This window comes from Microplitis mediator, chromosome 7, assembly GCF_029852145.1.
Source record: "Microplitis mediator isolate UGA2020A chromosome 7, iyMicMedi2.1, whole genome shotgun sequence".
In the NCBI taxonomy this organism is placed as follows: domain Eukaryota; kingdom Metazoa; phylum Arthropoda; class Insecta; order Hymenoptera; family Braconidae; genus Microplitis; species Microplitis mediator.
Window position 1 is genome coordinate 13,606,354 of NC_079975.1, and position 25,637 is coordinate 13,631,990.

The 25,637-nt window shown below is 33.9% G+C and overlaps 2 protein-coding genes across 3 annotated transcripts in view; one reads left to right on the top strand and one right to left on the bottom strand.

The window, feature by feature from the left end:
- Nucleotides 1-757: 757 nt before the first annotated feature.
- LOC130670926 (potassium voltage-gated channel protein Shaker) overlaps nt 758-25,637 on the bottom strand; it is a 108,064-nt gene continuing 83,184 nt past the window's right edge. The window contains exons 7-9 of one of the 2 annotated variants that reach the window (XM_057474560.1): nt 10,499-10,689; nt 4,951-5,121; nt 758-3,999 (exon numbers count right to left, since the gene is read on the bottom strand). In XM_057474560.1, the coding sequence (XP_057330543.1) occupies nt 4,958-5,121; nt 10,499-10,689 (355 nt within the window). In that variant the 3' untranslated portion in view covers nt 758-3,999; nt 4,951-4,957. Of the gene's footprint in view, nt 4,000-4,950; nt 5,122-10,498; nt 10,690-25,637 lie in introns of those variants that run through there. The other variant, XR_008990452.1, reaches the window with a different exon arrangement.
- On the top strand, nt 12,230-22,221 carry LOC130670927 (uncharacterized). Its single transcript, XM_057474561.1, has 2 exons — nt 12,230-12,622; nt 21,442-22,221. Exons 1-2 carry the CDS (start codon nt 12,599-12,601, stop codon nt 22,087-22,089), a joined length of 672 nt encoding a protein of 223 aa, XP_057330544.1. The 5' UTR covers nt 12,230-12,598; the 3' UTR covers nt 22,090-22,221.

The window sequence follows — 25,637 nt, forward strand, 5'->3', positions numbered from 1 at the left end:
AAAATAACATTTTTAAACTTGTTGACTAGACCATAAATGAGAACCACTGCAATACTATACTTTTCACATTTAAGTGGAAACGAGGGAAATAGGTGCGCGCTCGTCGTCTTTTGCGTTTCTTGCGCAAGTCTATGTCAAGACTCTGGGCCAAGAATCTGGTCAAATTCTGGTCACAGACTGGCCCAAGTCTGCTACCAGTCTGAGTAGAGAATCTTGATCAAGTGTCTTGGTCGAGAATTGTCCTATTCTTTACAAAGTGCTTCTCCAAGTATCTTGCCAAATAATATTGCCCAATATTCCATTGCTACTAGGGTAATTGTTAATGAACAAAGAAGGCAGTTCAACAGGTCTAGCAAATATATTGACTTATTATTGTTCACTTACTGAGTTAAATATCCTTCTAAAATACATTACTAGTATCGTTTTGGAGGCTTTTTCCAGAACTTGTTTTCAATTTCGACGCTGAATTAGTCACTTTATTCACTGCAAGCACTAAAAATATGTATTTTTAAAATAGGTTGAAGGCTCATTAATGAAAATACAACACATTCAATCAATCTTTATTCTAAACAATTTTTCTTAGCATATTTTATTAATATTTCCATTGATCAGTCACTATTTTCTTGACGTTACCATTTTCATACAAACTAGCATATCATTATTGAAAGAATCAATTTATGTACATGAATTTATATATATACATATATATATATATATATATATATATATATATATATATATATATATATATATATATATATATATATGTATGGATTTATATTAGGTTTTTCAGCTATTTATTCGTGTAAATTTTAATGTAAAGATAAATGCAACATTCGATGAGTATTCAATTGTTCATATCACATAAAAATGAGTCTTAAAAAAATTTTTTTTAACTGCGAAGCTCTGCTTACATTTACACTAAAGTCTTGATATCCGTTTTATGTTTTTATGAATTTCATTTTTTTAATCGTAAGTAATTCATTTATTCTATTCGACTTTTAAAAAGATTCTATAAAATCAGGCGTCTTATTACAAATCGAAGAAAGTAACAAACTTTAGTCTATCGATCATCTTTGATATTAAAATTATGAATGAAAACCTATTTTAGTTAAACTTCGAATTATAAACTAATGATTTATTCTGCGTATTATTGCAATATATATACATACACATTAGGGTAACCGAAAAAAAAACATTTTTTTTTTTCAATTCTCATATGGAAATTTGTTAGTGTAATGTATTCTAAGAACCCGCTCTAACAATCAGCTCCATAAAAAATTTCTCTGGAGTAACTCAATAATTTTGAAAATTTCAAAAACTTGAAATTTTTTTTTGTTTTTTTTTTAATTTTTTCCTTTTTCTAAAACAGCCATTAAAAATGGAGTTAATACCTGCAAAATCTCGCATATGCTAAAAAATTCAGCACACAATTTAAGTATTTGAATGTCGTTCAAAATTTCGAATGTCCGAATACTGTCTTTTGGATGTTTTCGAGCAACCCTTGAATATTAATATTAAAGATTCTCGATTCTTTCATCATCAATTTGTGACATAAGAAATAATAATGGAATCCAAGACAAAATAAAAATATTTATTTACATACTGTTCCCCCCTCTTACTGAATTTTTAACTGTTTTCCCTGATTAAAAAAAATGATTAAAAAGTATTTAAAATGATTTGTTTTTTAATCATTTTAAATACTTTTTAATCCTTCAAATCATTTCTAATCCTGTCTCTTATGGACATTTAACGTGTGAAATCATTTTTAATCATTGTTTTTAATCAGGGTTGACTATTCAAATCTTACCTGATGTTATTGCTTAATACTGTTCGGTATATTTTAGACAGTGCGAAAATTACATTTGAGTTGAATAATAATAATTGAGTCATAGAAAAATACAAAATTACTTTGAGGCATTAGTTGCGTATTATGAATTAATTTTCAAAATTCTCGAGAAATCTTTAAAAATCTATATTTTGAGCTGGAATTTGCAGTACGGTATCAATTACATGGATATAAAATATTTCTGCCACGAGAAAGAAAATTAAAAAAAAACATCCGATTATCAAAGATTTTAAAAACATTCTAAGTTCTTGAGCGGCCCATCATAGATTTGTTGTCAAGTTGATTTTTAGAAAAGATTTTTGAAACATGTTGAACCTAAAAATTTTCATATGAGATTCGAAAAAAATGAGCTGGTTTTTTAGGTCTTTCTAATACACATGGATGTATTAGAGTAGTCCTTAAATAAGTAACATTTAAAATTTTTTATAATTATCTCTTGAACGGTTCCAAATGCGGAAAAATAAAATTTCCCTCAAGTTTCATTTTGTGATTCTAAAAAAAACCACGCGCCGCGAAAACTTTGAGTGATTTTTTAAATTTTTTCTTTAGATGTGTTCCCAAGAGATGTTCTTAACGAACGTTTGAGAGGTAATCTAAAAAATTCAGAAAAATTATCCTTTCAAAGTCCAGTCAGATGTATATATATATATATATATATATATATATATATATGTGTGTCTGTGTTTTTATTATTTATAGTTTGAATTTAAAATAATTCTAGATTGAATGACTTGTTTATATAATATTTTAAATATAAAAGTTTGTTCGAAATAATTTTCAATATCCTATAATGGCTATAGCCTTTAAAAGTTGAAATCTATATACACTCAGCGCCGATTCCCATTTTTTAAATAAATATCTATCGATTTCCAGTACGAAATGAATTTTCTTTTGGTTTTATTCGAGTACATGTTTAGCATTTTTTTACAACATGAATCTTGACAACAAAATTCAACAATAGAGGAATTGAAAAAAAAAAAAAAAAAAAAAAAAAACAGACCCGTGTTCATTTACTTCCTATTAACACTTGATACTTTAACATATTCTATAATAAATATTTTATTCATGAAAGTCGTAACAATTCGAGGTAAATTTTTTTTTACAGCTTATTAAAAAATTATTAAGTGACTTCCATTCATTAATGATCCAATTTGTCCTATTTTATTAGAAAAAATATAGAGATATATTTTGTGGACGATTGCTCTTATCGATCTTGTAACACATTAAATGCTGCTTAATTTATCAAAGAGTTAAGATTGATTTAGCTTACAAAGAGATAATCTACATCTAACATTAGAATTGATTCAGTTATCTGAAGAGTGCCATAATTACATTTGTTTTTATGAATATTATACCATACTTTGTATAATTTATTATGATCCGGCTTTCCGGTAATGGAAGATGAATTATAAATATACAATTGTTACGTGAAATGCATACAAATTTTTATAAACAACATTTTCATAACTATACTAACTACCTAATTCTTGATTTTTTTATGCAATCTTGTGAAGCAACTATGATATATATATATATATATATATATATATATATATATATATATATATATATATATATATATACATATATATATGCATCAGCTATTCATTTAAAAATTTTTAAGTTTCTATCGATCGTAAATGATTAGTGATGCACTCGGTTTTGAAATTAGTCGCATGACATTATTCACTTTAAAAGCTTCTGTTCAAGTAAAACATCTGTTAATAAAATACATTGATTCTCTCTCCATTCGTGACCCCTAAGAAATTTTATTTTTACGTTGTATTATCCACTTCTGAACTTCGTTATCCGTAAACGAAAGATCAGAAATAAAAGAATTTAATTTGAACACTGGAGTCGGTGGCGTGGGGTTTTAAAATCAATAAATAAAACTTTTTTATGCATAGATATCCTCAAATATGAAATTCATGGGACCAGGAGTTTTTGTTTGCCTGTTACACTTAATTTTATCTTTTATCTTATCACCTGCATAACACTTATTCTTATAAAATTTCTCAATTTGGTATTCAATTTCTAGCTTTTGAAGTCAGAAGATTTTACGTTGATCGCAGTAATAAGCTGATGCTCCTTTGAAATGAACTCAACGATGGCGACGCATAGGTATGGCTCGGAAGCGACCATCTTTTTGACTGAAAATCATATAATATATTATTTTTTATACATATATCATTGAAAACAATTCCGTTTTAAAATGTTACTCACAAAAAAATGTACAATGAAATAATTTACAAAAATTTAATAGAATGCGATTGCTTTTTTTACAAAAATACTACCCTAGCAGACCTGATTTACCGTAAATTTACGGTAATTTTACCGTAGAATATCGTAAAATTCGAGTAGATTTACCGTAAATTACGGTAAACCCACCGTAAATTACGGGAAATCGGTACTTTACGGTGGATTACCGTAAATTACGGCGGGTATACCGTAAATTTACCGTCGAATACGATAAATCTACCGTAAAAAATTCGGGTGGATTACCGTATTTCCGTATTTTACGGCAAATCCACAGTAATTTACGGTAAATCGGCATTTTACGGTGGATTACCGTAATTTACGGTGGGTTAACCATAATTTACCGTAATTTGGGTCCGTTAGGGTAAGCTCTATTTTAATATTTCCGTTTAATTGAATAGTTTGTTCGAAATATTATTTTAGACTATGTCGAATTATTTTATTCTAGATGTAGTAGAGTATACCAGAGCTGAAAGTTTTGATTTTAAAAACATTCTAAGTGTTTCTGGAAAATAAATAACTATTCAACGGATGAAAGATAGATTTAAATCTTCAATTTTTGGTATTCTATGAGTTTAAGAACATTTATGCAATTTGTCAAATGAAATATAACGAGAACTGGAATTGGTGTGGATTAACAAAATTTAAATGACGGCACGAGCTGTTAAAATCATATGTGAAACTCAATTTGTTTTATCAAGCAATGCGTCTTCGCTTTATAGATTGAGAAAATGTGAATTGTCTTTCTCGTCTTTAGCCTTGCGATATATTGTCGCCTGACTGGTTACCGACCCAAAGTGCAGCATGTCATGTGTTAAATATAAATAAAAAACAAAAATACATACCTTGTAGTCAAACGTCAGTTTCCATGCCCATACAAACCGAATTTGTATTATTGTAGCTTGGATTGCAATTAGACTTTCTTGTAACCTCTGCGTGTGCTAACAATATCGTTTCTTCTAACTCCATTATATCTGATGATGACTCTGACATAGAACTCTTTTTAATGTGCTGGCCTGTATTAAAAATCACAGATCAAATTATTAAATTAGTTATTATCTTATGTGATCGTAAACAATTGTTTTTTCTCGCCTCGGGGCGGAAAGCATCAACTTTCGTACCGCTGTGCAAAACGTAGTTGCCGCTTTCCGCCTCCGTCGAGGAGAAAAAAAATAGTATACACTCCTCGGGAAGTAATTAAGAAAGCCTCAGATCACACGTAATTGTTGGCCAACAATTACATGTGATCTGAGACGTTTCTTACTTTACTTCCCTAGGTGTGTAATATACTATTCTATAATAAATGTTGCGATAAAATTCTCATTTCAAAAAAAAATTTGGTTAAAAGATATTTTAATGAAAATAAATTATTTGTTTACATTTTATCGAAGTTTAAGCTAACTCGTGAGTTCGTTACTCTAATTGGCTAACGGTATAATTAAATAGAGCCCGTACACTCAGAAAATTAAATAATAGAAACTACTATCTAGTTATGGTAAAATTTCTACCATCAATCCGATAGTAGTAAATATTATCTAGATGATTGTATAAATCATCTAGATTGTACTATTCACCATATTCATAATAATTGTTACCATCCTGTATGTTAACTAGAGTTAATTATTATTGTTATTCTAAATAGTTAGATTTATAATCCAGATGGTAACAGCCCGAGAAAAATTTTTTATATATAATCATACATAATTATATATAATCATATATAATTATATATAATCTTGTATATATATCCATATTAGGGTGGCCCAAAAAAACCGACTATTTTTTATTTTTTCAAGTCTCTAATGAAAATTTGTTAGTTTAAGATGTTCCAAGACGCCTCTCCAAAAATCAGCTCGATAAAAAATTTTCAAGAGGTCGCTCACGAATTTTGAAAATATCAAAAATGATCGAAATTAGGATTTTTTTGTTCTAAATTTCTTCTTTCTCGCGGCAGCTATAGTTTATATTTATGAAATCATGACTACCCTGAAAATTTCAGCTCAAAATTAAAATATTTAAACGTCGCTCAAGAATTTTGAATGTTTCCGAGTACTGTCTCTTGGATGTTTTCGAGCGACCCTTGAATATTAATAATAAACCTTCTCAATTTTTTTACCATCAATTTGTATCATAATGAATAAAAATACAACCCGAGAAATATAAATAATAAGTTATTTACATACTTTTTTATTTTTTAATTCAATTTTTAGGTTTTTTTGCTTATTCAAAACTTACCCAATTTTATTGTTTAAGACTGTCCTGTATATTTTCGGTTATGCAAAAGTTATATTTAAGTGAAATGACAGTAATTGAGTTATAAGAAAATACAAAAACTACTTCAAAGTATTAGTTACATATTATCAGTTAATATTCAAAATTCTTGAGCGCCGTTTAAATATTTAAATATTGGGCTGAAATTTTCAGCATAGTCATAATTTTACAGATATAAAATATTGCTGCCACGAGGAAGAAAAAATTCAGAAACAAAAAACCCGAATTCCAATCATTTTTGATATTTTCAAAATTCGTGAGCGACCTCTTGAAAATTTTTTATCGAGCTGATTTTTGGAGAGGCTTCTTAAAAGATCTTAAACTAACAGATTTTCATTAGAGACTCGAAAAAAAAAATAGTCGGTTTTTTTGGGCCACCCTAATCTATATAGAAGTATATATAATTAGATTGGGAAACTTAGAATACTGATACGCCAACTGGTGGCTAAAGCTATAACTACTCAAAGTAGGCTAAATCATGAATGCTTACATCTATACGTCTATCCGTCTATCAGCTAATATAAATAATAAATACTTAATTCTCTCTAAAATTGTTGTGTTTCTATGAATTAAAAAATTGTTTTCGTTCAATTAAAGAAAAACTTCTAATTTATAAACATGGAATTTCCATCAAAAACAAGTAAAAGTAATATATATTGTTTGTATGGTTGTAAAAGTCGTGTTTCTAAAAATGACAGTGTTGATTTTTTAATGTTCGTCGAAAAATGGCAAACGTGGTTACTTTGAAAAATAAAATGGACCATGAAAATAAATTCGACCGTTTTGATGATTGCTGACATAAATAAAACAGTTTTGCTACCACGTGCTTATATGAACCATCAAAACAACTTAACAAGGAAAACTCATACCTATATACGATCCTTCCACCTTTGAGAACTTAACCATTTATTTTATCCGGATCATCTCGAATACTTGATGATAAAAGACAAAAAGTAATAATTTTTAAACAATTATTGTCCTTACTAACTTTACCAAAGTTCAACAAGTGTCCGTGATTTAGTATATTTTCATCGCCGGTAAAATTTTTAATTTAAGGTGTTCCACTAACAAATTGACAAATGTGATGAATTGAAACACGCATTATTTACTGTAATAATCTTTAACACTTTATAATAATTTAAATAAATTATTAAAACATAAATAAGCCAGTTGATTTTATATAGTAAACATTCAGAGCAGCCTACTTTGATTAGTTTATTTTTTGGCCACCAGATGACTAATATCTAAGCCACGCCCATTCTAAGGTTCCCAATATGATTATATATGATTATATATAATACTATTCCGAGAAATGTTTTTATATATAATCTTATATATATATATATATATATATATATACGTTACACTGGCCAAAAAAAAATCGACTATTTTTTTTTTTTTTTTCGATACTGTGAAATTATTATTCCTGATGACCAAAAAAAATTATTGCGCAAGTTTGAGCCCTTAATATTAATATTAAGAGGTGCATCGCTACGACTTAGGTAAAGGACCCAGTACTTGAACACTTCTAAAAATGGGACCAGTAGTTGAACAGACTTTTAGAATTGTTGTTATTCAAAATCCGTACATATATTATGAATAATATGCGCTCGTTATAGTTATTCAATGATACAGTAATTGATTTCTGTAAGTGTTTTTAATTATAAATCGGAAAATTATATATATGTTTTAACTTTAAAGTTGACATGTCGAGGATAGCCGATAGATGCTATTTTTTTCATGAAAAAGATACTATACCGTAAACCGAACAATCAGTAAAAAAAACGGTATATCTTCATTTTAAGTAAAAAAAAATCGTACAACCTAATGAAATAGTCTTTTTTCAATACTATATGTTTTTTGCAAAGACATAAACTAAAATTTTCATATTAAATTTTGGCGTCTAACTATACCTCCCAATGTTCAAAGCGGTACCCAAAACTTGAACAAGATGGCGTTACATGCTCAAGTATTGGATCCATGTTATTTTCATGGCAGCAGTAGGTGAACAGCGTGAAATTTATTCTAGTGCAATAACAAATAATTTAATTTAATCATTTATTTTTTAAAAAAGGTATACAAAAATAAAGTATAAGTGATTCATCAACAATTAGTGTAATAATTTTAAGTGATTTCGTGTGAAAACGTATCGATTTCATCAAAATAAATTTTAATTATTTTCTAACCAAAAAAAGTTCATAACATATAGGTAAGAAGAAAATTGTGAATAATATTTATTTGTTAATAAAAAATAATCCGTTTCCATTAGTAAAATTTACAATAAAGTATGTTAAATATTTAAAAACTTTAAAAATTAAGCAATGAGCTATTTAGATCTAAATGTTTAAATTATTTTTCTGTCCTTGCAATAAAAAAATTATATTTATAATAAATAAATAAAAGTATTTATGATTTTCAATTCAGGTAGAAGTTCATTTTTTGTGTTGTTTTGAGGTCATAATAATCAATTCATTAGTAATAAAAAATGTAATTAAAAAAATTAAATACTAACATTTCCCTCGCAGATTTGAATCACGGTGAGTTTGTTCCATTTTACCACTGTGATTACGCGGTGGATACACCGTGGAACCACGGTGGTGAAATAGCACAAAGCCACCGTGGAATCACGGTGGATACACCGCGTAATCACAGTGGAAACACCGTGTATACACAGTGGTCAAGCCACCGTGGAATCACGGTGGATACACCGCGTAATCGCAGTGGATACACTGTGTTTCCCCAGTGGTGAAATGGAACAAACCCACCGTGTAACCACGGTGGATCCACGGTTTTTACACTTCCACGGTGTTTCCACCGTGATTCAAATCTGCGAGGGTTCTCATTTTTAAATGATCACATTAAGTATTCACAGTATTATTTTTAATATTATTCAATAATATGTTATAATTCTTTTGATATTTCAATAAAACGTTGAAAAATTTTGGTGTGCCTATTGTCATATATATTATTAGTTCAACTACTGCTCCCAGAGTGTTCAACTACTGCGGCTTGTCAGAGTTGATTGTTCAACTACTACTCCTTTCATAGTCTATTATAAAAACGTGGTCAAAATATAAATATTCAATTATCTGCGTTATTTTGCGCTTCAATAAATTCAAAATTGTTTATATTTTCATGAAAATCATTAATTTAAACTAATCATTATAACTTTATATATTAAAAGTCAGGTCAAATACGTTCTATTTTGAAACCTGTTCAACTACTGGGTACTTAACCTTATTAGGTTTCTGACAGAAATTTCATTTTTTACCCAAAACTCGTAAATCTATCTGAAAAATTTGAGCACTGTATATATTTTTAAAGGAAATTGAATTCCCTACAAAAAAATCTCTCTTAGTAAATTGACGTAAAACGAGCCGTTTCTTTGTAACCGTGCCTTAAACATTGATTTGTTTTTAAATTTTTTGTTTCTATTTTAGATTTTTGTAACTACTAGAAATAATAAAATTTTTGTTAGTCAAGATACATATTCTTGAAGGAACTTAACGCTCTACAAAAAAGGTCTCTTAACATTTTTTGCTGAATTCACTCCTTCAAAAGTTATTCAGGTTACTGAAGTCGTTTTGACTCAACTTCAACCTTGACCCGAGAAAATTTTTTTTTATATAATCCTATAAAATTATGTATAATTAGATATAACTCGATTATATATAAAAAATGGCCAAATATAATCATATAGAATCATATATGAGCATATAGAATTATATATAATCATATGTAATTATATATGGTTATATTTGGCCATTTTTCATATGTAATTATATATAATCGAGTTATATATAATTATATATAATTTTATATGATTATATGTAAAAATTTTTTCTCGGAAGTTACCATCAGAAATTATAATTGTTACCATCCTGATAGTAACTGTTACCAAATTTATTGCAGAAGTTATCATCAGGTAATTATTAATTCTATTAAAAAAATTATAACATCAACTATTTTTGCATTGAAAAACGTTCCAATCATTCTAGATGATTGGAATTAAAAATTTAGCATAATAAACAAAATCACTTAATTTTCTGGGTGTACTACTTTGATAACGGTTTCTAAGGGGTCTTGATGTTCGTGGAATAATATTAATAATAATAATAATACCCAAAGTTCCAGGAAGATACGGACAGCTAGTCACATGATTGAAATTTTGTGATTGCATTTCCTCTTGATCAGTTTCACGATGATAGAAATAGTTAAAATTAGATACAATAACTGGAACTGGCAAAGCTATGGTGAGTACGCCAGCGATTGCACATAGTGATCCTACGATTTTTCCCCAGACACCGACTGGGCTGTAACATACAATTGTAAAATAGACTCAAGAAGTTACCCATAGTAAATTTGAACCACATTTGTCGTGGAAAATTAGTTATTTTCTTGACTGAGCAGTTAATTTTATTTTATTTGTGTTTGGTCGATTTCAAACGAGCTAGTGGTCTATCGGTATCCTACCCCATGTTTTAATCTTTGAATCTGCTTCAATCAACGAAACAATATCCCCTCCCAAAAGAGTAACCCGAGGCTGCGGAAAACTATCTAGAGGTGTGAGTATAAAATAGAATATTATCTACACGGAAAAAAAACTAGGTGGTGCAATATAAACCAGTTTAGATGGGTCACCATGAAAAATCATGTAGCACCAACATGATTTGTCATGGCGACCTACTTAGACTGGTTCATGTTGCACTGCCTAGTTATTGTTTTCTGAATTTTTTTAACTTCCCGCTAAGAAAATCAAAGATTTTCGAAAAATTCGGGAAGGAATTGGTTTCACGCCGATTTTCAAAAATCGAGTTTTCATCAGATGTCGATGTTTGAAGGCGCTACGATGCTATTCTGACATTATGTAAACCTCTCATGTCTTTCAAATGAATGAACCGATTCAGATGGTTCTTGCGGCATTCGAAAGATTTCTTCTGAACTCAGATTTCCACAAAATTTTTGATCATTTAGTCAAATAGACTATGATATATTTAAGAAATACGAAAAAGAAAAAAACTTTTTTTTAACTTCCCGCTAAGAAAATCGACGATTTTCGAAAAAAAGTTATTGTTTTTACCCCGATTTGCGAAAAGCGAAATTTCATCAGATGTCGACGTTTTAAGGTCCTAGGAAGCTATTCTGACTATTTTCAGAATGATGTCCGAGTGTCTGTAAGTATGTGTGTGTGTGTGTGTGTGTGCTCTCTTAAAATGAACCAGTGAAATTTCACTGATTTTCCAGTGAAATCCACTGATTCACCAGTGAAATCCACTGGTTCAACCAGTGAATCGAGCGGTCACTGGTTGAACCAGTGAAATTCACTGATTCAACCAGTGGACTAAGATGATCGCTTGGCTCACTGGTTGAACCAGTGAAATTCACTGGTTAAACCAGTGATACGCCGGTGTACTACATAAATATAAACACAATAGGTTAGATTAATTTTATTTTATTATAAACGTTTATTTAAAAACAAAGTGAACTAAAAGAGTCTTAATAACAATTATATTTAATTATAAATTATTTAGTAATAAAATATATGATATTTATTAGGATTTATAAAAATTTAATTTGTTTCCATTTCCAATGGGCTTTTTATATTGTTTAATTTGAAAATTATGTCTTTCATTTTTGAGGTTAGCTCCAAGCTATTGAAATTACTCCAAAGTTATTTATTTTTAAACTGTAAAAATTGTGGCATATAATTATTATTGTTATATAAAAGTTAGTTAAAATATTACATGAAGATAATCAATATATATTACTTATTTATTGACATAATAAAACACTTAAATATTGTAACCGTGCAGCAGCGACTTTAAGACGTGAGAGTGAGGCTCTCTCGCTTCCTTTGTTCTCTTTCTCTCGCTCTCATTTGGTTTTCTCGTTTGCGAGTACGGGTGAGTCTCAGCGCTAGTCTTAGCGCAGCGGAGATGCGGAAATTTGTCACTGCGCATAATTGGAGAGGGGTCAACACGAGGTGCTGACCCGAGACAATTAATTTTAAGACGACACTTGTGCTCGAGTGAGCTGATTGACCAGTCGCTTTTCGCTTCTTTACTTTATTTCTCCAGTGGTATATATTTTGTGTGGTTGTGGCTGATTAGCACAAACCAAGTGTTTGTGCTGGGGTTTTTTGGATTATTCACCAGAGGCTAACGACTGTGTTCACCCGGACCCTCCATCTACCCGTGGACCATCCAGGAAGCTGCAACGAGGATGCAACGTCGTCCAATCCCAGCAGTAAGTCCAGATTTTGGCTCACACATATATATATATATATTAAACTATAACATTGTATAATCTCTCTCTCCTCAACGCGGAAAATTCCCGCCAATCTTTACCCATTATTCTCACTCGTTACCAATTAATTCCCGCGCGTTTCGAGTCCGCGAATTCTTTTGAATTACTTGTATATATGTATATAAAATTAAATGAACTTTAAGAAAAAGGGGAAAACTGTATATAATTTGGGGATCTTGGTTAAATAAATTTCATAGATTAAATTTATTCGAGTAGTAATTATTAACTATCACCAGAGTCCTTTAGCCTTAAGTTTATTTTCAGCCGCGTGTCCGGCCCAGGACGAGCCGACTCACCCCCGAGAGTATGAAGTTCCCGATTACAGAACCAGCAATAATTGACATAATTCGCTAATTAAATTTATCAATAATTAAGTTCGGGAAATATTAATTAACAGTGGTTCTTGGCTGCTAGACACGGAGTAGCCAGGGCCCACCGTTATATTTGGCGCCCAACTCGTGTTCCTCGTCCTGAAATTTTTTTTTAGACCTGGTGATAGGAGATAATTTATAATTATACCAATTCATAATTATAAAAATTACAAATAAATTTTGAATTTTTTTTTTTTACCACCCTATTACCGTTGAAGAGAGAAATTCTATACAACCAGAAATTGTGTTTTAACTGCATTGGTTGTCCAAAATTTTGAGTTAATTATAAATTAATTTCAATTAAAAATTATAATAATAACTGGGAGAAATAAAATTTTAAGTATAAAGCGCGCGAGAAAAAAAATCGATAAATTCCTGTAGCGCCGGTTAGACAAAGCGATACTCACCGGCTTACGCATCGGTTGCACGCGTCATCAGTAAACAATAACAAACACCGGTAGAGAAAATAAAATAAAATAAAGTAAAATAAAATGAAATAAAATAAAATAAAGTAAAATAAAATAAAATAAAGTAAATTCTTTAGTAAAATAACAAAGAAAATAAAATTTCTTTGGTGACAGTGTCATCCAAAATAAAATCAGAAGAATAAATAAAAATTTTGTTGAAAATAATTTTCAAAATAAAATTTCAAATAAATAAAGTAGTACTTATCTGGTTTATTCTGGTTTAGAGTAAACCATTCTTTCGAATAACCGGTAATTTGAATTTATTTGACGTATGAGTCACCATAAATAAATTATTCTAGTATAATAAATTAAAATTAGTAATTACCGGTCGAGAACAGTCGTTAAGATATTTGTTTGAGGAAGTTTATTCTAAAAGAATAATTAGATTTAGTATAAAATCAATAATTAAAATAAAGACAATACTGTCATCCTAGTATTTACAATAATTATCCAAGTAATCGGATAAACGTTCTCCGGAAGTAAAATCCGGTAAAATAATAAATTTTCTTGAGAACAAATAAAACTAAAGCTGTCATTTGGGGATTAAATATTAGTCATCGGTTTAGATAAAATAAAATTTTAATCCGGAAATAAAGATTATCCGTGTATATATTAATAATTGTGCTTCGTCATTATTTGTTTAAATTTAAGTCTATTTGGGCTCGTAAGCTGATAATAGCCATCGAGTAAAACCAGTAATTGAAAATTAAGTTGTTAGAAAATGAGTAATACGCGACCATTGACGCGCCAAAATTCTAAACAACAGAATAGGCAGGATAGCGGGGAGGTAATATTTGACGGGGTTGGTTCATCGAACCAGAGTAATCAATCCAGGGTAGTACATTCACCACCTTCGAGTACTACCGTTTCGTCCGCGAACTCGACAATGTCGGTTCCCCCTCCCACGGTACCCAGTATACCAAGCTTGGTTGTCACTGCAGGCACGCCGCTGCAAAACAGACCACCAGTCAGGCGTAGTTTAGGAAATAATTTAGCGACGGTACCAAGTACCACGTCAATGGTCACCACGTTGACCACAACTATCGTTACAACCACACCGAGTACAGTAACAACTACACCGGTTACAACAATACATCCACCGATAACAACTACTACCGTATCGGGGTTAGTCAGAACAAATAATTCACCGGCAATTAATTTGAATGCGCAAATAAACGAAAGAATAAATAATAATAATCTGCAAGCGTCTGTGGACGGGGTATTTGTTGAAAACCCCCCACCGGTACATTTACCACAGATTCAGCCTAATGCGGGATTCGTTTCTTATCCTGGTACCGCTCCAGTTTCCGCACAAGCTGAACAAGGGGTGTCTCAAACCGCGATAACTCAACTCATGAGTTGCATCCAAAATTTGACCCTTGCTTTAAATTCGCAGCGGGAGAATACTGTTCAAGTGCCTGTACAACCAAACACACAAACTGTTCGCACCGTAACTCACAGTTTTGGCGACGGGGAGTGTGGTACAGGACATTTGACACAAGATACTAGGGCTATGACGTCTTCAGCCCTCCCGGCGTACGAACAACCTGGTACCAGTGGAACCATTAATGTTCACAGAAACTTAGCAGAAATAAATAATAATACAAATAATAATTCAAACATTGATCCGAACGCGAATTTAAATAATTACCCGATCGGAAACAATAATTTAAACAATAATATAAATGTTGATAATAATATTAACAACAATAATTACCCGATCGAATCTCAAATTAATAATGCCAACAATAATAATTATCTAGGCGTAAGAAATAATAGTAATTTAAATAATTATCACCCGATGAATAATTACGGGAATAACGGTGTTGATAATTTCGATATATTGGGGGAAAATCTAGGAACCGGTGGCTATCATGACAGATATTTGAATCATAATGGCAGTGAGAGATACCAAGGGTTTGTCGAGCAACCCAGAGCGAATAATTTAGTGTTACCAGATGTCGCGGCGGTCTCGTTACGTAAATGGCGGGATATAAGAGAAATCGTGAGATCTTGGCCTGTACGATACCCGCAAGGCGATTTATCCGCCAATAGTTTTCTGGCTTCATTTGAAGCCATGGCGTTTCGCGAGGGTTGGTTAATTACGGATTTAATAAAAATCCTCGGCTACATTTTTGTTGGTAAAGTTAATAAATGGTACGATACTTACAGTAGGCATTGGATAGATTATGACCATTTTAAGCGGGAATTTTTACGAGCATTTGGCTCACATAAAACAGATACGCAACTCTTAATGGAAATTGGTCAGTTAAGACCAGAAGCCGGTGAATCTTCAACCGACTTTGTTTTCCGAGTACAACAGAAATACGGTGAAATGCGCAACCCTCCTCCCGAATCTGAACAGGTGACGTGTATACGTAACCATCTACCTAGAAACTTATCAACGTTGGTATTTTCTAGGCTAGTAAATAATTATGATGACCTGTTATCGGTATTACATGAAGCTGCCGTATTATTAGAGGAGAACAAACGCACGTTAGAGTCATCCGAGAAGTCGAGTTCCAAAACGAAAGAAAAATCGCGTTTCTCAGCAGTACATACGTCACCGCGTAACTCTATTTTGGTTGATATGATGAACGGGAAACAACCACTGATTATTGAAGAAATTCGTGAGGGTGAGGACGGTCAATTTATTGTTTGCGCGTCGGCAGCAACGGTACAACCTCCTCAACAAAGTTTTTCATCCTATCGTCCTCAAAATAATAGAGCGCGAAATTCAAATAACGCGAGTAACAACGGTAGTTTTAACGTCGCACCGCGCTCGTATAGTGAAGTTACTGCTGGTCGAAATTTAGACCAAGATTTCTGTCACAATTGTGGACAAAATGGTCACACATTTGACCAGTGTAACAACATTAGAGTTGATGTCTGTAATTTTTGTTTTAGAGCAGGGCATATTAAACAAAACTGCTTTCAAGCAAACGGTGGTTCACCCAACAAAGGGTTTAACCAAAATTTTAATTCCCGTCGGTCGAATGGTCCTGCCCAAGTAAACTATAATAATAGAAATAATTATAATAATAATAATAGAAATAATTATAATAATAATAATAGAAATAATTATAATAATTCAAATGTAAATAGAAATAATTATAATAATAATTCGTATGTAAATAGAAATAATTTTAATCAAAATCGTGGGCAATCTGATTTTAATAACGCGAACAGATCAAACCCGAATTTTATCCCGGGTAATTTTAGAGTAAATGAAAACTGTAATGATATCGGTAATCAGTTTCATGAGAATAATCGGGCAATTTCTCATTCTCAAGGCGATAATAATTTAAATAATAATCGTAATAATAACCCCTCTAATTGCGTCGAAGTTCAGTCGACCAGTGCTGGCGATGCCAGTTACCCTCAGTCGTCAAAAAACTAATCTCGCCCTCCTATTCCCCGAGGAGAAAGGGCGCGAAATCCAGAAGATCTAGGGAACAAATAATATGGGGAAATCGGAGTCCTAGTAGTCATAATTCACACACGAACTGGTTAAACAAACCAAATAAATTTAAGAATACTGTAAATAATAAAAATAAATTAAATACGGAATCAGACGGCGGCTTTGCGCGTACTGTCGATTCGAATGTTCAATTTAATTCAGAAAATTTTATAAATTTTAATCAGGAGTCAGACGGCGGCTTGGTGCGTACTGTCGACCCGATTGAAAATCTTAATTATGAAAATTTAATAAACTCAAATCCGGAGTCAGACGGCGGCTTGGTGCGTACTGTCGACCCGATTGAAGAAAATGAATTACCAGATTTATTAAATTTAAATTTAGAACCAGACGGCGGCTCGGTGCGTACTGTCGGTTCGTTTGAGGAAATTATTAATGAAAATTTAATTGAGAAAAATTTAATTGTAAGACCTGACAGCATAGAGAGTACTGTCGGTCAAGTTGTTCTAACCAGTGGTGAACAAATTGGTGATATAATTTTAGAAAATCAAAATTTAAATTTCATTGGCTCCGATATATTTAATAGTAATAAATTTGAGACTGAGGTCGATTTAATCGACCTACGCGACCCAGTTACGGTCGAAAATAATTCTAATTTGGAGGTAGAAGATTTAATTAGCTTCGAGAATGAGGATGAAGGTGATAGAATAGAGAATAAGTGTGTCGAGGAAGACACTTTCTCGAAATTTTGTAAAATATACGATAACGTAAACGGTTTATCGGTTTTTAATAATTTATCTGTCTTAAATAAAGATTGCCCTATTTTAGATAATTTATTTGTTTTAAATACTGACGAAATTAATCGTTGGGAAGGCTTAAGGGAAGAAGCACAGCCCATGGTTAATTTACTAGATTCTAATAATTTAATTGAAGATATTTATGAAAATTTGAATCGAGATAATTTTTACGAAATCCCCTTAAATCTTTTGGAAAATTTTGAAGTTAGTGATTTTATTGAGTCAATTGGTTCTGATGAATCTGAGGAACCAGGTTCCGTTAATGTTCCTGGGATGCCATATTTATGTGGATTGGAGCCACTCGAAAATGATGAGGAGACCGAAGAGACGTGGGAGGAAGAATTGGATCCAGGTTTTGAACCTGAAGATCCAGCGTTAACTGACTCTCCACCATCTTGTCCTTCATCCCCACGCGCGTCGTATTTACCACATATATTTAAAAATAAAATATTACCCTCACGTATCGCGAATCGTATTGCATCTCGGACCAAATTTTATTCCGGTACTGGTCCAGAGCCACCTAAAATTACAGCACGAATACCTGTGTCTATTTGGATATTCGGGGTGCAAGTAAACGGTATAATTGATACGGGAAGTGAAAGGTCCTATATCAATCGGCGAGTTTATGACCAAATACGTGAGCTAAGCTCTGGTCAATTACAATCAGACGATACGAACCGTCGGGGAGTTCTTCTCGCGAATCACACCGAATGTAAAACTATCGGCGGGGCTCCATTCATTATTCAAATCAGTACGATAGCCGGAGAGCAGTATCTGAGTGTCCTCGAGGACCTGAGCTATTCAGTAGTCCTGGGTATGGACTTTGCTCTTCAATTTGGCTTATTGATCGATTGTGCTAATAAAACTTGGAAATTTAAAGGCACTGATGAAAGTCATCCTTTTCAATTAATAAATTGTAATGATAATAAAACCCGTTGTCAATCACTAACTTCCAATGAACAAAAAGATTTCGATGAATTTTTAAAATCGGAAATGTCAAAATTCGCGGAGTTACCGAACCAAGGTCTAACTGACCTCGTGCAGCATACGATTACTTTACAGCCGGGAATAAAACCCATACAAATCCGTCCATATCGGCGTAGTCCTGTTATATCGGCGGAATTAAATAAACAAATCGACGAGCTGCTCGAGAAGGGTTATATAAGGCCCAGTAACAGTTTCTGGTCGTGTTCTCCGGTCATGGTGACCAAAGCCTCCGGTGATTGGCGTTTCTGCGTCGATTATCGACCAATCAACAAATATACTATTTTACCTGCTCACCCTCTTCCAAATATGCTACGTATTTTAAGTGCTTTACATGATGCAAAATATATAACTACGATGGACCTCAAGGAGGCGTTCCATCAAGTTTTAATGGCACCGGAGTCCATTCCTTACACTGCCTTCTCCGTAGAGGGCAGGGGGCAATTTGAATGGGTTCGTATGCCTTATGGGCTCGCGGGTGCACCATCAACTTTTCAAAAAGCGATGGATAAGCTCCGTGAACGTTTTGTAGCTAGAGTACATGAAAGAAATCTACCGAGGTCTTGGATAGACAAAGTTTTCGCGTACCTGGACGATTGGGTAATAATAAGCGAGACCTATAGCGAACATAAAGCTATTTTAACTCTAGTTTTTGAAATATTTCGCGAGGCTGGATTATTAATAAATCCAAGTAAATGTAAATTCGCGAGGTCGGAGGTAAAATTTCTTGGTTTTATAGTAGATAGGGAGGGTCTACGACCTGACCCTGAGAAAATAGCACCTATCGCGAATTTCCCGCGTCCGACGACTAGAAAACAGGTACGCAGTTTTTGCGGATTAGTTAACTGGTACCACAGGCATTTACAAAACGTCGCGAAGGTCCAAGGACCTCTAAATAAATTATGTAGCGTGAATACTGAGTGGAAGTGGGGAGATGAGGAAGAAAAGGCTTTCCAAGATCTTAAACAAGCTCTTGTTAACGCGAAACCGTTGGCTGTACCTCAGCCAAATCTTCCGTATTATCTATACACCGATGCGAGTGATACGGGTCTAGGCGCGTTCTTGGTTCAAAAAGAACCAGATACTGGGAAAGAGTTTCTTATTATATGTTTAAGTAGACCGTTGCGAGGCGCCGAAACACGCTATACCACAACCGAGAAAGAGTGTTTGGCGGTTGTATGGGCCGTAAGAAAATTAAGATGTTACTTGGAAGGATTTCCATTTGTCGTAGTTACTGACCACGCTTCGTTAAAATGGCTCCATACACTAAAAAACCCGAACGGTAGGCTTGCCCGTTGGGCAATGGAACTCTTGGCCCACCAGATCACGATTGAACACCGTCGTGGGACCGAGAACGAAGGCCCGGACGCCTTATCGCGCTTATACGAGGACCAGGAGCCCGTGGAGTGGTCCGAAGTCCTCGATGAAATTAAAAATAAAGGTGTAGATTTTGTACATATTCAAGTTCGCTCGTGGTACGACGTAAAGAAAGCAAACGTTAGAAAATACCCGGAAAATTTTGTTGATTGGCGAATAAATAATGAGGATAAACTAGAATATTATAAACCCGATTATCTAAAAGAATGTATAGATGATCAAGACGCGTGGAAATTGGTTTTAACTGAAAACGAGATTCCAGATATTTTGAAAGCAAACCATGATGTGCCAGACGCGGGACATTTGGGTCGCGATAAAATGTACCATCGGATACGTACACGTTATTATTGGCCTGGTATGTATCGCGATGTCGGCGAGTATGTAGATAATTGTGAGACGTGTAAAAAGGTCAAATATAAACAGACCTCGTCTCAAGCGCCAATGCGCACGCGACAACCAATTGAACCCTGGGCCATAGTCGCAGCTGATGTGACTGGCCCATTTCCGCGATCTAAAACGGGCTATCAATATGTGTTAATAGTACAAGACCTATATACGCGATTTATTGAGGTCTTTAGGCTTCGTAAGCAGACTGGATTAAATGTCAAGAAAAGTTTTCGTCGCGTTTTCTCACGTTGGGGATATCCACTATTTTTAATCACAGATAATGGAAAAGAATTTATTAATCATGAAATTAAAGATTATTTAAAAGAAACGGGAATAAAATCTGTACCTACAGCGATCGCGCATCCGCAAAGTAACCCGGTTGAGAGAATTAACCGTACTCTGAAACCAATGATACGGGCATTTATTTCGAAAGATCAGACGTCGTGGGATGAGCACTTAGGTGAATTTCAGCTCGCCTATAATAGTAGTTACCATGCTTCATTACATATGTCGCCATATTATTTGGTTCATGGTAAAGAACCACGGCTGTCGGGTAAAATAACCGAACTAGAAATAGATGACTTAGATTCAGATGATAATTCATGGCGCGATCGGGTTAATCGTCTTGATCAGTTACGTCACAAAATAGAAGACACAATGAGAATAGAGAGTGAAAAACAAGCTGTATATCATGATAAGGGACTTAAAGAGCCACCTAAATTACAAGTGGGTGATCCGGTATATTATCCAAACAGAAAATTGAGCAAAAAAGTTGATAAATATTCGTCTAGTTTGGCTAACAAATTCTTGGGGCCAGCCATTGTCAATAAAATCATCAGCCCTTTAGTTGTCGAGTTGAAATCAGACACTGGGAAAATTTTGGGCAATCATTATGTACCTGATTTAAAATTGCCCAGGCGCAGTCAGAGGCTGATGAAAACTGTTTAATTTGTTTCAGAGAGAAGAACGAGAACGAAGAGTTCGTGAGCGGATGGCTCGCGAACCTGGGAGGTTTCGGGATGAAACCCACTGTCGCACGGTGATGCGACGGGAACGTAACGACGCGTTCCAAGCGGAGGCTGTTCGGCGAGGAGTGGCGTTACCACGACCACGCCGTCCGCGTGTTGCCCCGGCACCATCACCACCGGTACCCTGCCACACCGTGGTCGCTCCGGCGGCACGACCAGATAATACGGCACGCTGGCAGAAGGGTTGTACCCTGGCTCGGGCTGTGGAGAAGTTGGAGGGACGCCCATCAACAACTCGGTCTGTACAGCCATCTTTTGTACCACCGGCGCGCCCCGTATCATCGCCCGAGGTCACCCAAGCGCTCAAGCGCACCCGTTGGGACCTCATGGGGGACGAGACGTTGACCTCAGCGGAGGCTGAGGAGTTGGCCTCCTATGTGCCCATCACCGCTGCACCGGAAGTTGTCTTCGTCGGACCTGCAGGGGAATTGGTTTTACCTGAACCAGGGTTGGAGAAGGACCCTCTAGCGGGAGACCAAGAGGAGGTAGACAGTCAGTCAGAAGACTCCGATCTATTAATTATAGACGAGGAAGTGGTCGTTGACCCTGTCGGACCCGCACAAGTTGCGGAAGAGTGAATTTGTCATTTATTTAAAAACTCATTAATAAATTATTCACTACCATTTAAATCTATTGTCAAAATTTCTTAATTAGTCCTTTTCAGCTTCCGAGCCCCAATCTCAAGTCTGGCGACGGGGAGTGTAACCGTGCAGCAGCGACTTTAAGACGTGAGAGTGAGGCTCTCTCGCTTCCTTTGTTCTCTTTCTCTCGCTCTCATTTGGTTTTCTCGTTTGCGAGTACGGGTGAGTCTCAGCGCTAGTCTTAGCGCAGCGGAGATGCGGAAATTTGTCACTGCGCATAATTGGAGAGGGGTCAACACGAGGTGCTGACCCGAGACAATTAATTTTAAGACGACACTTGTGCTCGAGTGAGCTGATTGACCAGTCGCTTTTCGCTTCTTTACTTTATTTCTCCAGTGGTATATATTTTGTGTGGTTGTGGCTGATTAGCACAAACCAAGTGTTTGTGCTGGGGTTTTTTGGATTATTCACCAGAGGCTAACGACTGTGTTCACCCGGACCCTCCATCTACCCGTGGACCATCCAGGAAGCTGCAACGAGGATGCAACGTCGTCCAATCCCAGCAGTAAGTCCAGATTTTGGCTCACACATATATATATATATATTAAACTATAACATTGTATAATCTCTCTCTCCTCAACGCGGAAAATTCCCGCCAATCTTTACCCATTATTCTCACTCGTTACCAATTAATTCCCGCGCGTTTCGAGTCCGCGAATTCTTTTGAATTACTTGTATATATGTATATAAAATTAAATGAACTTTAAGAAAAAGGGGAAAACTGTATATAATTTGGGGATCTTGGTTAAATAAATTTCATAGATTAAATTTATTCGAGTAGTAATTATTAACTATCACCAGAGTCCTTTAGCCTTAAGTTTATTTTCAGCCGCGTGTCCGGCCCAGGACGAGCCGACTCACCCCCGAGAGTATGAAGTTCCCGATTACAGAACCAGCAATAATTGACATAATTCGCTAATTAAATTTATCAATAATTAAGTTCGGGAAATATTAATTAACAGTGGTTCTTGGCTGCTAGACACGGAGTAGCCAGGGCCCACCGTTATAATATACTCATGTACAGAATGCTGCTGTACCCGCGCGCTTACATATTTTAGTTCACTGGTTGAAACCAGTGAGCGCGACGTTCACTGATTCAACCAGTGAAATTCACTGGTTCAACCAGTGAACTTTTAGTCACTGGTTAAACCAGTGAACTTTACTGGTTGAATCAGTGGAATTTCACTGGTTCATTTTAAGAGAGTGTGTATGTATGTAAACTCTTTATAACTTTTTAACTAATGAACCGATTTGGATGGTTAAGGTGGCAATCGAAAGAGCTTGTTAGCCATCAACTTTTCTGAAAATTTCAAATCATTTGATCAAGTAGACTCGAAAATATTGGCGAATTACGAAAAAAAAAAATTTTTTAACTTCCCGCTAAGAAATTTGTAAATTTTCAAAAATTCAGGAAGTTATTGGTTTCGGTCCGATTTACGAAAATCGAATTTTCATCAGATGTCGACGTTTTGAGGTCCTAGGAAGCTATTCTCACTAATTTCACGATGATGTCCGAGTGTATGTATGTATGTATGTATGTATGTATGTATGTATGTATGTATGTATGTATGTATGTATGTATGTATGTATGTATGTATGTACGTACGTACGTATCCCTGATTAAAAAAGTGAATTGAAAAGTATTGAAAATTATCTCAATTCTTTTCAATCCCTCGGCGGTTTTGGAAAGTATTGAATAGAATTGAAATTTCGATCGTTTGAATACTTTCCAATTCCAAAGTGGAATTCGAAAGTATTGAAAAGAATTCAATCTTTCATCATTTCAATTTAGGTATTTAGGTATTAGAAGGATTCGGAAAGATTCAAAAATTTCAATTCATTTCAATCTTTTTCAATTCCACACATGACCCGAAATGTGATATTATTTAGGTATTGAGAAGGATTCAGGAAGATTCAAAAATTTCAATTCATTTCAATCTTTTTCAATCCCACACTTGATCCGAAATGTCGGACTATTTAGGTATTGAGAAGGATTCAGAAAGATTCAAAAATTTCAATTCATTTCAATCTTTTTCAATCCCACACTTGATCGAAATATCGGATTATTTAGGTATTGAAAAGGATTCGGAAAGATTCAAAAATTTCAATTCATTTCAATCTTTTTCAATTTCACACATGACCCGAAATGTGATATTATTTAGGTATTGAGAAGGATTCAGAAAGATTCAAAAATTTCAATTCATTTCAATCTTTTTCAATCCCACACTTGATCCGAAATGTCGGATTATTTAGGTATTGAGAAGGATTCAGAAAGATTAAAAATATCAATTCATTTGAATCTTTTTCAATTCCTCGGAAGTTCAGAAATTCTTTTATTATTTTGGGATTGAAAAGTATTCATTTTATGTCAAAATGAATACCTTGGGGTATAGAAAGTATTCGAAAGGATTCATTTCTCATCATTTTCAATACTTTTCAATTCACTTTTTTAATCAGGGATGTAAATACCTGTATCTTTTGAACGGATAAACCGATTTTGAACTTTAAGGTGTCATTCGACGCGGCTTGTCAATATTTTGAAGCTGTAAGAAAATTGAGCTTAATCGGTAGGGCTTGTTCAGAGATATTTCAAAAATAAAATTTTTTCAAAAATGTTTTTTTTTTGATAACTTTTAATGTGCTCGATGGATTGATTTCAAAATGGACTGGGCTCTAGAGCTTTATAAGCCGCGTCGAATGCCACCTCAACCATCAAAATCGGTTCATTCGTTCAAGACAAACCGCTGTCGAAAGAATTAAAAAAAAAAAATTTTTTTATTTTTTCTGAAATATCTCAAAAACGACTCGATAAATCGAATTCAAAATTTAATCAGCTTTAGAACTTGATAAAACGCGTCGATTGCCACCTCAACCGTCTCAATCGGTTTATTCGTTTGAGAGATATCGTTGGAGAAAAAATGGTGAAAAACGTTTTTTTTTCGAAAACAACAGCATACAAACGTATTTTCGAGCTCGAAATTGTATTCACAATAATGTTTTCGAGGTTCTTGAGCTCGAAAACAGCGGGAAGTTTTGGGGCTGGCCCGCAGGGTCAACTGACAGACCGATTTTTTTTTTAGTTTTTTATTGATTTCTCAGAAACGACTTATATGATCGACTTTAAAATCTAATCAGCTCTAAAACTTAATAAAACGCGTCGATTGCCACCTTAGCCATCTCAATCGAATAATTCGTTCGAGAGTTATCGCGGGAGAAAGAAATGATAAAAATCGGTTTTTTGCGAATATCTTTGAACCAACTGCACTAAACAATCCCAAAATCTGATAAGCTTCAAAATTTATTAAAACGCGTCGATTTCCACCTCAACCATCAAAATCGGGTCATTTGTCTAAAAAGTATCGTCGAAACAATAAATGGTGAAAAACGGTTTTTTGCAAATATCATTGAAATAATTAATCCAAATGATTTCAAAATATGATCAGCTCTAGAATTCAACAATACGCGTCGATTGCAACATTTAACAT

Coding starts and splice junctions, on each gene's coding strand:
- LOC130670927 (XM_057474561.1), top strand. CDS start 12,599: ATGCAACGTCGTCCAATCCCAGCA. Junction 12,623..21,441: donor AACGTCGTCCAATCCCAGCA/GTAAGTCCAGAT, acceptor AATTTGTTTCAG/AGAGAAGAACGAGAACGAAG.